We start from the raw sequence: 15,279 nt of genomic DNA, 5'->3' as shown, positions 1-15,279 counted from the left end.
AGCTGCTGACAACTGGAGACCTTTGGAGACTTATGAAACCAGTCATTTTAATTTTGTAACAATTTATCCACCTTCCTAAAAGTAGCTGAATGGCTATGATATATATATTTTTAATATTTTATTCATTTTTTTTACAGAGAGGAAGAGAGAGGGATAGAGGGTTAGAAACATCGATGAGAGAGAAACATCAATTAGCTGCCTCCTGCACACCCCCTACTGGGGATGTGCCCGCAACCAAGGTACATGCCCTTGACCGAAATCGAACCTGGGACCTTTCAGTCCGCAGGCCGACGCTCTATCCACTGAGCCAAACCAGTTAGGGCTAATTTTTTAAAATATGTGACAAATTAAAAGTAAGGTAAAATTTAAAAATATTTGCTTTGAGTATGTTAAGTTGAAATTCCTTAATAAAAATACTGCACAGAATTAGCTTGGAAATGGTTGCTTAATAAAACAAGAACTTAGTATAATAGATTGTTAGGAGTTCAGGATTATTTTAAAAAGCTGCTAAGCACTTAGACATTTAATTCTTTTGGTTGGCCTTTATGTAGTAGTTAGAGAAGCTAAGTCAACAACCTATAAACTCACAAAGGGTTAGCTAGTTTCCAAGTGAAAAGACTTTTTTTTTTTTTTTAATATATTTTATTGATTTTTTACAGAGAGGAAGGGAGAGAGATAGAGAGTTAGAAACATCGATGAGAGAGAAACATTGATCAGCTGCCTCCTGCACACCTCCTACTGGGGATGTGCCCGCAACCCAGGCACATGCCCTTCACCGGAATCGAACCCGGGACCCCTCAGTCCGCAGGCCGACGCTCTATCCACTGAGCCAAACTGGTTTTGGCGACTTTTTTTTTTTTAATTAAATCTTTATTGTTCAGATTATTACATTTGTTCCTTTTTCCCCCCCCATAACTCCCCTCCTCCCAGTTCCCACCCCACCCTCCGCCCTCACTCCCCACCCACTGTCCTCATCCATAGGTGCACGATTTTTGTCCAGTCTCTTCCCGAATCTCCCACACCCCTTTCCCCCCCAAGAAGAGTCAGTCCATTCCCTTTCTATGTCCCTGATTCTATTATAATCACCAGTTCATTCTGTTCATCAGATTATTCACTTGATTCTTAGATTCACTTGTTGATAGATGCGTATTTGTTGTTCATAATTTGTATCTTTACCTTTTTCTTCTTCTTCCTCTTCTTAAAGGATACCTTCCAGCATTTCATATAATACTGGTTTGGTGGTGATGAACTCCTTTAGCTTTTTCTTATCTGTGAAGCTCTTTATCTGACCTTCGATTCTGAATGATAGCTTTGCTGGATAAAGTAATCTTGGTTGTAGGTTCTTGGCATTCATCACTTTGAATATTTCTTGCCACTCCCTTCTGGCCTGCAAAATTTCTGTTGAGAAATCAGCTGACAGTCGTATGGGTATTCCCTTGTAGGTAACTGAGTTTCTTTCTCTTGCTGCTTTTAGGATTCTCTCTTTGTCTTTTGCTCTTGGCATTTTAATTATGATGTATCTTGGTGTGGTCCTCTTTGGATTCCTTTTGTTTGGGGTTCTCTGCGCTTCCTGGACTTGTAAGTCTATTTCTTTCACCAGGTAGGGGAAGTTTTCTGTCATTATTTCTTCAAATACGTTTTCAATATCTTGCTCTCTTTCATCTTCTGGCACCCCTATAATTCGGATATTGGTATGCTTGAAGCTGTCCCAGAGGCTCCTTACACTATCTTCGTATTTTCGGATTCTTTTTTCATTTTGCTTTTCCGGTTGGGTGTTTTTTGCTTCTTCGCATTTCAAATCTTTGACTTGATTCTTGCGCTCCTCTGGTCTGCTGCTGGGAGTCTGTATAATATTCTTTATTTCAGTCAGTGTATGCTTAATTTCTAGTTGGTTCTTTATCACAACATCGAGGGTCTCATTAGATTTCTTGAGGATCTCACTATATTTATCAGCGGTCTCACCAGTCTTTTCGAAGGCCTTACTAAGTTTATCGGCGGCTTCTAGACAGTTCTTGAGAGACCTTAAAAGTGTGGTTTTGAACTCTATATCCTCCATTTCTGTCATTTTTGTCCTGTTTCTTTGTCTCCGCATTTTTTATGCTTTCTTGGTGCACCCCCTTGTGGTCTTTGTGCGCAGTCTTGTTGTAGTTAAGCCTTGATTGTTGTAGGTAATACTGGGCGGGGGGGGGATTGGACCTCCAGGCCAACTGGCTGTGAGAATCAGCTGTGTCTCCGCACCTTTGTATTTTGCGCACTGCGCCTCCTCTGAGTCTCGGTATGCTTTTCTCTTTCCTTCTAGTTGTAGAATTTCCCTTCAGCCAGCCTTCCTGTGGTTCTGGGTGATGTCCGTTCCGTCTTTTAGTTGTATTTTTGAAGTGGTTGTGCGAGGCGGCAATCTCCGGTGTTTACCTATGCTGCCATCTTGGTTTCAACCCGAAAAGACTTTTATTTCTGATTCTCAAGCATTTTATTTTGCAATTATTCAATTAAGCTTAGCTAAATACATGATTTTAAGGCTCTATTTCATGTGTTGGTATTATTATTATTATTATTATTATTATTATTACTATAGGCCCAGTGCATGAAATTCGTGCACGAGGGAGGGGGGTGTCCCTCAGCCCGGCCTGCACGCTCTCCAATCCAAAACCCCTCGGAGCTCAGAGTTCTTAATATATGATCTGATAATACTTGGTAAAAACAAAACAAAACAAAAGCCCTAGCCGGTTTGGCTCAGTGGCTAGAGCATCGGAGGGTCCCAGGTTCAATTCTGGTTAAGGACACATGCCTGGGTTGCAGGCTAGGTCCCTGGTAGGGGACATGCAGGAGGCAGCTGATCAATGACTCTCATCATTGATATTGATGTTTCTCTCTCCCTCTCACTTCCTCTCTGAAAGCAATAAAAAAAATATATTAAAAAAAAGAGGTAGGGAAATGCATGAATCACCCAATTATTTTAGCTAATGGGACCAGTAGGAGCTGTGCTTAAAGACAATTTCAAGTCACAAATGTATCCTGTAATTCTATAGGCTGTCCACTCACACAATCCTGTCTAAAACATGGTCCATAGAACATCATCTACATAAGTCAGAAACTCACTTTAGTCAAGAGTTACTAATTCAAAGGGGAGGGGGGAGTACATTTCAAAGAATTAGCAAAAATCAAATAGCTGTGTAACCACGAGTCAGGTAAACAAACAGAATATAACCAACACTCCAAAAGCCTCCCTCTTGCTTCCTTTCCATTATGAAATCTTCCTTCCATCTAAAGGAAGTTTGAAGAGGTATTGAAGTATTATCCCCTAAAGCTTGTAAAGGGAGCACAGCCCTGTTGAGACTTTATGGGCTTCTGGCTTCCAGAACTGTGAAAGAATAAATTTGTTGTTTTAAGCCACCAAGTTTGTGGTAATTTGTTATAGCAGTCCTAGGAAACAACTTATCTTGCCCAAGAACATTTTTGGTGCCCTTCCATCCCCAAGCAAACAAACAAAACCTTCTCCAAAGACATCCATACTTATATGGTAGAGAAGATGTACTTGCCTACATGAACATATAAGAGACACACACTGTTAAAAGAAAATAGTATGTACTACCATCCTGTTGCTGCTTAAAAATGAGTGAGAAATATCATTTCATATACAGGCTATGATCCCTTACAATAGCATACATAACACATTGAAAGTGCACAAAATCAAAATGTTGCAAAGACAGAAAATGGCTGTCTCACAAATGACACTGGCAAGACCAGCAGTAACTTGCCTAACATCAAACTAACCATTTTTCGGTGGACTGCAATGATGTAACCTGTAAAGGGATTGTCAGGAAGAGATGGCATATGACCATTCACCATTCCATTTGTGAAGCTCTTCTCAGTTCCACATGGCACAACAGTGTTTGGCATTCCATTGGGGATGAATATTGGTCGGGGCAGGTCCCCATTGGTGGTTAGGGTTAACATTCCATTTGTGGATGGGGAAGAGGAGATATCTACAAATTCAAAGATAAATACAGCACCATAAGCATGTGGTACTTCCAACTTTTTTCTCAAATATTGTGAGGATCTAAACTACTGATAGTAGTCTCTTTTAACAAAGGACAAGGAGAAATTATAGTTCAAATAATAATTCTAGATTGATCAGAAGATTTTAATTTCAGATTTTACTTCTATAACTCACACTTAAGACTAAATGGCAAAGAAAGATTAACTTCTGGAAAGCGTAAGTCGAATTTTTGCAGAAACCTTTGCTAGCACCATGTTGTGGCACCCAAACAGTTCTAGCACTTGTTTTCTTTTTCCTCTCCTCTAAAAATTCATTTCTCCATTCCTCTAAAAATGTTCTGTCAAGTGTGACAGTCTCTATCCAGAGATAGAGACTTTTCCTTTTAATTATTTCATTTTTTAAAAAATTTATTTTTTAGAGCAGTTTTTAGATTCATAGCAAAATAAAGAAGGTACAAAAATTTCCCACATATCCCTTGCCTCTACACATGCATAGCCTCCCCCCTAATAATCCCGCCACCAGTGGTACATTTGTTATAAATGATGACAGATGTTGCTTTTTAAATTAAAATGGAATATATTTCCTCAGTCTCATTAGCCACATTTCAAGGGCTCAACAGTCCATGTGACTAATGGATACTGTATTGACTAATGGTCAAGATTACAGAAAATTTCCATCACTGCAGAGAGTTCTATTGGCCAGTGAAGACCTAAACAAAAAAGCATTATTAAATCATTTACCCATCAGTCTTATCTATTTAGTGCCAGAGAAGTGCTTTATAATTGGGGAATGGACCTAATTATCAACAGTATAAAAAAGAATAAACAAACCGTATCAATGGCCAAAAGACTCATTAGATGACCATATTAAATTATATGCAAATATTTGATAAACAAATTCCTTTTTAGTCATATTAATTATCATGTTTTCTGATAGTATACTCTTCTCACACCAGCTATTGCCATGTTAGTATTAGATAAAAGAGCAAAAAGAGATCTGAATTCCAGTGGTAAATTAACTCATAACTCATCTACTTAACTTAACTTAGTTACTTAGGCTCTCTAAATTTCAGGTTCCTCATCTATAAAATGAATTTGAGCCAAATTATCACAAAGGTTTCCTTCAGCCTCCAAAATTCTTTTGCTCTAATATCCTCAGCCCAAACAAATATAAAAAGGATGCTAACTCTTAGCCCAGAATTTAAAGCTGAAATCATGAAAAGAAACTCTAGTTCTACCATACCTGTCAGTATTGGACTAGAAGCTGAAACTGGAGATCCAGGGATGGGAATTTCAAATGCGCACAAATATCCACTCACTGAGAGTCGTACTTTTTGGTTGTCCTGGGGGAAATTCTATAGAAAAAGAGACAAGGTAAGAGGAGATGTTTCAGATACGATGGAAAATGAACTCTGTGATATATTTGAAGTGAATGTCTTAGATGATTTTATCACTAAATAAACAAGATGAATGAACAATATGTCTCAACTAACTAAAAGGTGAAAGCTTGATAAGTTAACCTCATTGACAAAATCATTATCTATCCCTTTCCACAGAAAGAAAGTATGTTGTGTATAACTGGTTTTTAAGTTTTGTCCGTCACTTCAGGCATCTAAAGCCAACACCCTCAGAGAGCTCTCACCTTTGCATTACACATGAACAAAATGTCAATAAGGTGGGGGAGTTTGTTCAGAAACCCCAAAGATAAATATAAGTAATACTAATGGTAGGAACTCAATTTAGAATTGGCAATATATTTATTAAATTGCTTGTTTCTCCAGCTGGTATTCAGGAGGAAGTGGTTTGTGTCAATTTATCTTTAATCTCTAAATTCCTAGTGTGTTAAAGGCCAATTAAATATATTCATAAATAAATACTAAAAACATACATTCATAAATACATAAAATACTTTAACCTAGGATAATTCTAGTGACATTGGTAATACAGAAGAGCTGCCAAGCACAGCAGCAGCAGTCACTGGAGGACATCTATACTGTCGTAACACAGCTAGGTCACTCTATATAGGCAGCCTTGGCTTACATAATTCCCTTCTTTTAAAAATACCACCATGATTATTACTCCTTTATTCTGGCAGACAACCCTTTTAAATTTCTGGGATGGAAATTTTTTGGGGGGAGGGGGAAATTTTTATAAGCTTATTTAAGCCAAACTGACAAAATATGTTGGGGAGCAAGATCTCAAATGTTCCAGAGAATGGTATAAAAGACTTGACAAATTTTTTTGTTCAGCTGTTGCGTTTTAATATCTCGCTCAGTCACTTAACATCATAATTAATGGAGAAAACTGCTCTTTGAAGGATAGAATCAAGGGTTTCCTACAAGAATAGTTAATATTACCTTTATGTTGGAACCATGTACTTCTGCAAGAAGGATTTGTTCTGATTTAAGTCCACAGAGATCACTCAGCTGTTTTTTTAAACCTGTGTACTTTTCATCCATATTCAGTCTTAGTCCATAACGTACAGGGGTAGTACCATCCAACTTAATAACTAGTAATGAGAAAAGATCTATTATCAATAAAATGTGTGTGTGTGTGTCTATGACTTGGAAATGACAAACATTTCAATCTAGAATTTTAATTTTATATGCAAACACTGTAACAGATGATACTTAGGGATTATATTAAAATAGTTTTATGTTTTTGAATGCTCATCTGATATGGAAGTGTGAGTGGTTTTGCAAGATTTTAAAGAGAGTTTCTGGCATATCTAAAACTAAAAGAGGAGTCAATAGGCACAAAAATGAACCCATGTTCCAAGTCTTTCAAACCTTAAATCATGTCTGAAATTAGATTGCTATATTATAACAGGTTATCAATTTTTATGAGAATGCATAAACAAAATGACCATACTTACAAATTCAGGTTGTTTTGAATAAAGGTAAATATTTTTTCAGAACTTTGTAACCTACCTGTTATTTCTAAGTGCATATAACTGTCCATTGGTAGCGGCAAAGACAAAAAATTGAATGGGTCAAATCGGACACTTATATGACCACATGTCTTGCATTTGACTTGGGACCTTAATTGCCCATGAAACAAATCTACAACAATTGATCTATTCCTTCTCAGATGGTTGTCCCAGGCCTATCAAGAAAAAAGATTAGAGAAAAAAAATTTTTTTGAAAATTCAAAAGAATAGTATTTCTACACAAATTCAAAGAAACTACTAGCAGTTAAATGAGATTTAAACGTCAAGAACATAATCCTTCACAGTCATTAAAAATATAAAAACTTTCTCCCTACAAACATAATTCAGATATAAAATTAAAAATGTGATTCTCTATGTTCAAACTATAAAATATTAAATTCAGATGGAAAATCCTATTATTTTCTTTGTTCTTATCATGGTAACAATGATGATTATTAGAGTTCTTTGTCCATTAAAAAGGAAATAAAATGTGCCTATTGGTCACTGCACACATTACTTTAGCAATTATGGAGATTCTTGAAGTTACTGAGTAAATATCCTCTCCCAAAAGTGTACAATGTGAAAAGGCAACATTTTTCTGTTTTCATTTAAGGCTGCTTTGCTTTGGCATTACTGCACAAAAACAAAGAAGAAAAATAAAAGTTCCTTTACTTTCATAGTAAAATTCTGATCACAGAATTTAAGTTGTGCAACATACATTTGTGGCCAGAACATTTAATCTATTGCTTACATTAGAAACTCAAAACTGACAAACCTCTGCAGCCACTTCCCAGTCTGGCCGGCCATTGCTGTCCTTCAGTTCCACATATGGCTTCTCATGGACTCGGTTGAGATCTTCATGAAGACCATCCAAGAGAAAAGCCAGAAGTTCTTGGGAGTCTTGTTGCTGGAACCCATTAAACCTGGGAGCATATTTTGCTATGGTCCACTAGAGATAAGAGTTGGAAGTAAACAAATTATTTGCTACCCCATAATATTTGGAATGAACATGCCTCATAATTCAACCAGAGGCATTATAAGAAGGTAAATAGTATGGTATTTAATCTGTCTCTATTTCAGCAAATATATTTTGGATAATCATAAAAGCTTTCTAATCTTAATCTCAAATGACCAAAAGAAAAAAAATGTATTTTGGCCAATATTATATTCCAGTTCAGTAAACAGTTCTTTAGATACTCAGATGTTATTTAAAACAGATAAGGCAGAAATATTAAAATAGCATTTGCTCACAATAAGAGTTACTATTTGTAAGTTTTCTTTTACAGATAACTTTTCTGGTCTTATTGCATCCTGTTATTATTAGAGGCAGAACAGACTCATGTTTAACTGTGAGGACTTACAAACTAGCTTGCAACCCTGGGCAGGATATTTAGCTGCTCTGAGCCTTAGTTTCTCAGCCATAAAATGGGGATAATAATATCGCTTTTGTATTATAGGGCCATATAGAAAATTAAATGAGTTACTACACATAAAATGTGAACAGTGCCTAGTAAGTGGTAGTCAAATTTTTAGCTATTGTAATTATTAATTTTTAATCTAAAAAGATTTTACCTTGTTTTAAAATAGAGATGAAAACAATCCTAACTTCACTAAAATTCACTACAAATGACATTAATATAAAATTTTACCCATTAATTATATTCTTTCTTTCTGCTACTTTAAAAAATTCTACAAATAGAACTTATTATCACAATAATATTAAAGATGTATTGAATATCATTAATTATACTCAGAGGTCTATCTTGCAGTTAGAATATTGCTAATAGTGATAGATTAACAAAGAAAGGTTTAATACATATATATAAATATATATATATATATACGCAAGATATTTGACGAATTAGTAAAAGAAACAACATATCAAATTTAGATTGTGCCTTAGATATTTCCCTACCCACTCACTCCATCTATAGTTGTACTTTTATTTTTTTCTATAGCTGTATTTTCCATATATTTAAACAAGCAAAGAATATGATATCCAGTTTATGCCATGTGAATCATCCAAAAACATGAATTAAACTAAAATAAAAAAAGCTAAACATACAAAATATGTAGAGAAAAATAATTACGCAAACAATAATTTAGGGGTTAAAAACGTTTATGTTATTTTAACTGCTTACCCGAAGCTTTAATGGGGCGACATTCTTCTGAGTTCCACTCCAAAGTTCCTGTACTAAATCCCCATAGCATTTAGCCATATGCCCCTTCATACCAATGGGATTTGTCCTAGAAGTTTTGAAAGGAAAATTTGTTGGCAAAGATTCTAATCAATAAAAATCATGTGGGCATAAAAATGCCTAGTTATCTGTTTTCTCACATTAAAACATCTTTTTAAAATAAGAGACTTATCCCCTGGCCCTTATTTAATACTAAATAGAGAAAATAAGGTAAGACTTTTCTTTACCATGGTAAAGAAAGAGGAAATTCAAGTAATCCTGAGTTCATATAATTATAAAAAGTTAAGAGGCCAATAACTCAAGAAAGATTACCTGTTCAGTTCATAAAGATGTCTCCCTGAGATAAAATACTGTGTCAGTGGCTGTGTGTTACTAACACACTGGATGCTTGAATTCATGAAGCATGTGTTTCCCAGGTTACTCAGACCTGTGGCACCCTTTTCTGTGGGAACTGGAACAAACAATATGAGAACCGAAGTCCAACTGTAGTAAAATGTCATAGACCAGTTACTTATATTCAATGCAACATTTTTATGACTTTTTAGATCAGCTAAATGAAGCTAATATTTCTCTATTTAGTCTTGCAATGCTGAAGTAGAGGAGTGTCACTGGCAATCCTGACAATCCACGCTCATTTGTAATCTAGAAGCAGCAATGATTCTCTATAATTGCTATAGCTGTTTGTTTTGTTTTTTTAAAATTCAAACAATTCTCTCCTAGTATTCTCTTTATTTTTATATTTTAAAATTTATCCTTTTGTTGAAAGTATTACAGATGTCCTGTTCCCCCCTCTTTGGCCTCCTCCACCCCCTAGTATTATGTCTTTAAAAATATATAAATTAGCCCGGCTCAGTGGTTGAGCATCAACCTATGAACCAGGAGGTCCTGGGTTGCGGGCTTGATCCCGTGTGGGGTGTGCAAGAGACAGCCAATCGATGATTCTCTCTCATTACTGATGTTTCTATATCTCTCTCTCCCTCTCCCTTCCTCTCTGAAATAAAAATATATATACATATATATGTAAACACACACACACACACACACACACACACACATAAATTAGATTTTTCTTAGGCTATCTTTGAGAATGAACTGTTGGACCTATGAGGGCTGTATCCTTTGCTTTGCATTTTTTATGGAAGCATTTTGCTCCTCTAGCTAGGTCATAAAAGGCTTATTGGTAGAGTTGCTACAAATCCTATCATTATTGGCCAAACAGTGCATGTCTTGAGTTGAAAAAATTTGGGGTTGGAAAAATACTGGTATTAAAAATACTGGCCTTTAAGACACCCTTGATAAGATGGAAAGGCAGAAGAAAAAGTTAGAGAGTTCCAAAAACGGTGGAAATTTTTAAAAGTTATCTATATATATAAAAGCCTAAGCGACCGAATGATCAAACAACCGGTCACTATGAGGCGCACTGACCACCAGGGGACAGACACTCAACGCACAGGATTGGGCTCCCTCCTGTCTGGATCAGGCCTGCGGGGATCGGGCTCCCTCCTGTCTGGATCAGGCTGAAACCAGCTATCTGACATCCCCTGAGGGGTCCCAGATTGTGAGGGCACAGGCCAGGCTGGATTTGTGCACTGGGACTAGTTTAAATATAAGGAAACTTGTTCATCTTACAGCAATTTTGTAAATTATATCTTTGTAAGTGGTAGTAATATATTTACATTTTTCTCCCTGCCTGATCCCTCCAGAATTTGGAAACTCTTAATGATTACCTGCACCATGATTAAGAAGGCCCTCATCTTCTTTACCTGTTTCATCTTGACTGTGACTTTCCCTGCATCATTCCCACACATCAATGACCTAGACATTAATACAGACCAAGAGTCAACCACTGCCCTAGACTCGACCACTGATGTGTATTTGGATAGCATCTTGGATTTTGATTTCTTTACTGATGTGAAATTAAACACCAGCTTAAAAAAAAAAAAATACAAACACACACACACACACACACACACACTAGAGGCCCGGTGCACAAAAATTTGTGCACTTGGGGGGTGGGGAATCCCTCAGCCCGGCCTGTGCCCTCTCGCAGTCTGGGACCCTACGGGGGATGACCACCTGCTGGCTTAGGCCCGCTCCCCGGGAGACTGGGCCTAAGCTGGCAGTCAGACATCCCTCTGGCAGCCCGGGAGCCCTTGGACGATGTCCACTTGCCAGTGGGGAGCAGGCCTAAGCTGCAGTCAGACATCCTTAGCACTACTGAGGAGGTGGGAGAGGCTCCCACCACCACGGTTGTACTGGCAGCTGTCAGCCTGGCTTGTGGCTGAGCAGAGCTCCCCCTGTGGGAGCGCACTGACCACCAGGGGGCAGCTCCTGCATTGAGCATCTGCCCCCTGGTGGTCAGTGTGTGTCATAGTGACCAGTTATTCCCAGTCGTTCTGCTGTTAGGGTCAATTTGCATATTACCCTTTTATTATATAGGATATATTTATTGATTGATTTCAGAGAGGAAAGGAGAGGGAGAGAAAGATAGAAATATTAACGATGAGAGAGAATCATTGATCGGCTGCCTCCTGCAGCATGTGCCCTTGACCGGAATCGAACCTGGGACCCTTCAGTCCTCAGGCTGACGCTCTATCCACTGAGCCAAACCAGTGAAGGCACAACACTAGCTTTTAAAAGAAGTCACTGAGGCCATAGCAAGTGTCACTGGTGATTATTCAGAAGAGCGCATGACTAGAACACCAGATGAGTCCAGCTTCTCCATGGAAACCAACGAGTTCATCTCAGTGTTTGTTTTAAAGGAAACAAATGTTTTGCTAGCAGTGTCCACCACTACACTACTCACTACTTTCAAAACTAGTGAAACATAGCGTGAATTTCTCAGCCTAAGAGAAACAGCAAGGCATTGATCCTAGGCTGAGTGGAGAAAAGTTGACACGGTTTGGGGGAGGGACATATCTTAACCATTTCTTATTTAGTATGAGCTCAATAAATGTTCATTTGCATTGCAAAAATATACAGATATAAATTATGTAATTGAAAGGTTAGAAAGAGATTTGATACATCAGGAAAAAGAAAAATAAGAACTAGAAAGCCAAAAGTTGTTAATACTTCAATTGTTGGGGGGGGGGGGGAGAATAAATTTAAGATAACCTATTTGAAAATAATATACTAGAGACTTACCCTTGTGTCTGTCTATTTTACTACTGTTTGCTATAAAGGACATTTCCTCAGGCCAACTCATATCTTTGTTTCGAACTAGAAAGACAGATAGGAATGTGTTAATTTCTTATCCACTGAAATCACACCTGCTCAACTACTTCTGTTAAAAAAAAGTTATTTCTAAATCAGAAACTATTAAAAAAAAATCAAGTTATTTTTAGTATTTGATCCTGAAACCAATTCTGACTCTTTATATTGGAGACTTTATAGTCAGTTAGTTAGAATTAATTAGTAAGCTATTCCCTCAATTACCTACCTGAAGTAAAATTATACTCAACCATCTAGAGAAGTAATTAAAGCTCTTAAAGTTAATACATTAGAACTATTGCAGTTCTTTCTTAAATAGCGACAACTGTGAGAGTAATCTATTCATTTTAATACAAAGGCAATTAGTTTTCAATGATGTGTATAAATCTATGTGTGAATGTACAAGGAAGCTCTGTTGGTGAGAGACCAGTGTTGATGACTAATGAAAGCCTATGCCACTAACTATGCAAGAAAATTAGTCTCCTTCAAACTCCAAGAGGCACCTTGAAAATTTAAGACACTTTTTAAACTTATAACTGAATACCCACTATTTCCACCCTTTGCTAAGCAATTAATGTAGGCATATTTTTCTTTTAAAGTAATCTAAATAGTATGTGGGATTATATAAGGGTTGAATGCATATTCTTTACTATACAGCAGCAGTCACCAACCTTTTAAACCTCACAGACCACCAGTGGTCCGGCGGACCACCGCTAATAAAGAATATAATGATCAAAACAGAAAGAATTTAAAAAAGAAATAAAAATATAATGACCAAATTAAAGTTAAGAAAAATTACGAAATGGTTTATTAGTAACTAAATCTTTAAATTGTTCCCCTAAAAATCTAATACAGATGCATGCTTCTTTCTTATACCTTCAATTACCAGGTGCTGCTCATCTTGAATTTTCAAATATTCTAATCTATGATCTTCATCATCCAGAAGAGTAAGGTAATTCTGTGTATGGAACAGAAAATGTTTCTGTTAATGTAATAAAATTGTAACAAATCCTATATAATAAAAGGCTAATATGCAAATCGACTGGATGGCAGAATGACCAGTTGGTATGACCACCAGGGGGCAGACGCTCAGTGCAGGAGCTGCCCCCTGGTGGTCAGTGCGCTCAGCCGAAAGCCGGGCTCATGCTCCCACCTCCACGGCAGCGCTAAGGATGTACGTCGGACATCCCCTGAGGGCTCCCGGACTGGGAGAGGGCGCAGGCTGGGCTGAGGGACTGCCCCCTGAGTGCACGAATTTCATGCATCGAACCTCTAGTATGGAAATAAAAATGAATAACAATTAAAAATGCCCTTGTAGTCACATAACCTATGTGACAGATATTAGGCATACTATAGTTGTTCAGAAATACTTATAATTTAGCTGGTAAGATGAGGGAAAACCAATGTATACTTCATAAACATGTACTTTTTATCTCTAGAACAAGATTATATAGAATTTGGGGGGAACCAGAAGACTCATCACACATCAAACCTAGTATGAAATTCAGTAAACGTGCCTGTAATCAAGATGGAACTTGACCACTTACTGGGAACTAAAAATGTGAAACCAAATGTCATGTAGTAGGATTATACATTTTTGTTTATGTTCACCCTGTCTAAAATGCTCACACAATTAATTCATTTAATTCTTACAACTTCCCTAAGGGAGATACTATTATTCCCCCCATTTACTCATGAGAAAATAGAGATAGAGTTAAGTGACTTTCCCTTGGTTATATAACTAGCAAGTTATATAACAAGCTTAATCCCTGGCAGTTTGGCTCCAGGAGCCCATGCTCTTTAACTATTATACTATACTGCCTCTCAATGGTGACCAAAGGAGGATGTAAAAAAGAAGGAACTAGGGAATAGAGAATTGGTTAAAACTACTTATAATCCAATTTCATATTATAATCTGAAAACACAATGCATATTAAGCAATTAACAGCACCAACTCTGAAAAGAATGGAGGGACCAGAGAATGGTAAGGAAGAATATTAACTACATATTTTTGTGTTGTTTGCATTTTTTGAACATGAGCATGTGACTTCAAAACAAATAGAAATTAAACTTATAATTTGGAGAAAATAAACTCTATTTAGTTGAAAAAATGTATTTTCTGTCACTTTATAATAATAATCCTTATAAGATGGTACTGTCCATGATGATCAAGTGGTATTATGCATAAATTACTATATGCATACTACATGTATGCATATAGTAATTTAAAAGATGAAGTTTTCGCCCTAGTCAGTTTGGCTATGTGAATAGAACATCAGCCTGTGGACTGAAGAGTCCAGGCTTGATTCAGGTCAAGGGCACGTGCCTAAGTTACGGGTTCAATCCCAGTAGGGGGCATGCAGGAGGCAGTCGATCGATAATTCTCTCTCATCATTGATGTTTCTATCTCTCCCTCTTCCTTCCTCTCTGAAATCAATAAAAATATATTAAAATATATGTGTGTGTGTGTGTGTATGTGTGTGTGTATAATAAAATAAAAGATGAAGTTTTCACTGAGATCCTTGGAATGGTTTTTAGCATAATTACGTAGACAAAAGCCTATGCTCATGAACTATGGATTCAACACTTGATCGCTGCATGGATATGTTTTCATGACTCTGAGACACCTCTTACCTCACTGTTGTATAGCCATAAGCGCATATCTTCCTCTTTGATGCGCAGCCTCTGAGATAGATATTCATGAATTTCCTTGATGGTCTGCATTCTACTAAAACAGCCTGTGTAGGCTAAGACCCGCTTTAATGGTGCATTTGGAGAAGGTACGTTTCCTATAGTCATAGTAATCACAATAAGTAAAAGATAGATGTTAAAAAGTAAAAAAAATAAAAGCACCCCTTTAGCAATGGTGACCACAGTATTTTAGAAAATAATGATGAAAAATGAGAATTAGAGGTTTAATAATTTTATAAATTAATAAGCTTTAAG

At 36.9% G+C, this 15,279-nt stretch overlaps 1 protein-coding gene across 12 annotated transcripts in view; it reads right to left on the bottom strand.

Annotated features, from left to right (window-relative positions):
* USP32 (ubiquitin specific peptidase 32) overlaps positions 1-15,279 on the bottom strand; it is a 124,501-nt gene that overhangs the window by 18,994 nt on the left and 90,228 nt on the right. For all 12 annotated transcript variants that reach the window (XM_036340272.1, XM_036340263.1, XM_036340267.1 and 9 more), the window contains 10 exons: positions 14,968-15,122; positions 13,210-13,291; positions 12,268-12,342; positions 9,436-9,574; positions 9,067-9,172; positions 7,701-7,874; positions 6,927-7,101; positions 6,354-6,505; positions 5,240-5,351; positions 3,772-3,983 (listed from right to left, as the gene is read on the bottom strand). In XM_036340272.1, the coding sequence (XP_036196165.1) occupies positions 3,772-3,983; positions 5,240-5,351; positions 6,354-6,505; positions 6,927-7,101; positions 7,701-7,874; positions 9,067-9,172; positions 9,436-9,574; positions 12,268-12,342; positions 13,210-13,291; positions 14,968-15,122 (1,382 nt within the window). The remainder of the gene's footprint in view (positions 1-3,771; positions 3,984-5,239; positions 5,352-6,353; positions 6,506-6,926; positions 7,102-7,700; positions 7,875-9,066; positions 9,173-9,435; positions 9,575-12,267; positions 12,343-13,209; positions 13,292-14,967; positions 15,123-15,279) is intronic.

The sequence above is a fragment of the Myotis myotis genome, unplaced genomic scaffold (genome assembly GCF_014108235.1).
Source record: "Myotis myotis isolate mMyoMyo1 unplaced genomic scaffold, mMyoMyo1.p scaffold_m19_p_17, whole genome shotgun sequence".
Taxonomy (NCBI): domain Eukaryota; kingdom Metazoa; phylum Chordata; class Mammalia; order Chiroptera; family Vespertilionidae; genus Myotis; species Myotis myotis.
Note: the sequence above shows the minus strand (reverse complement) of the source record. Positions and strands in the feature narration are given on the sequence as shown.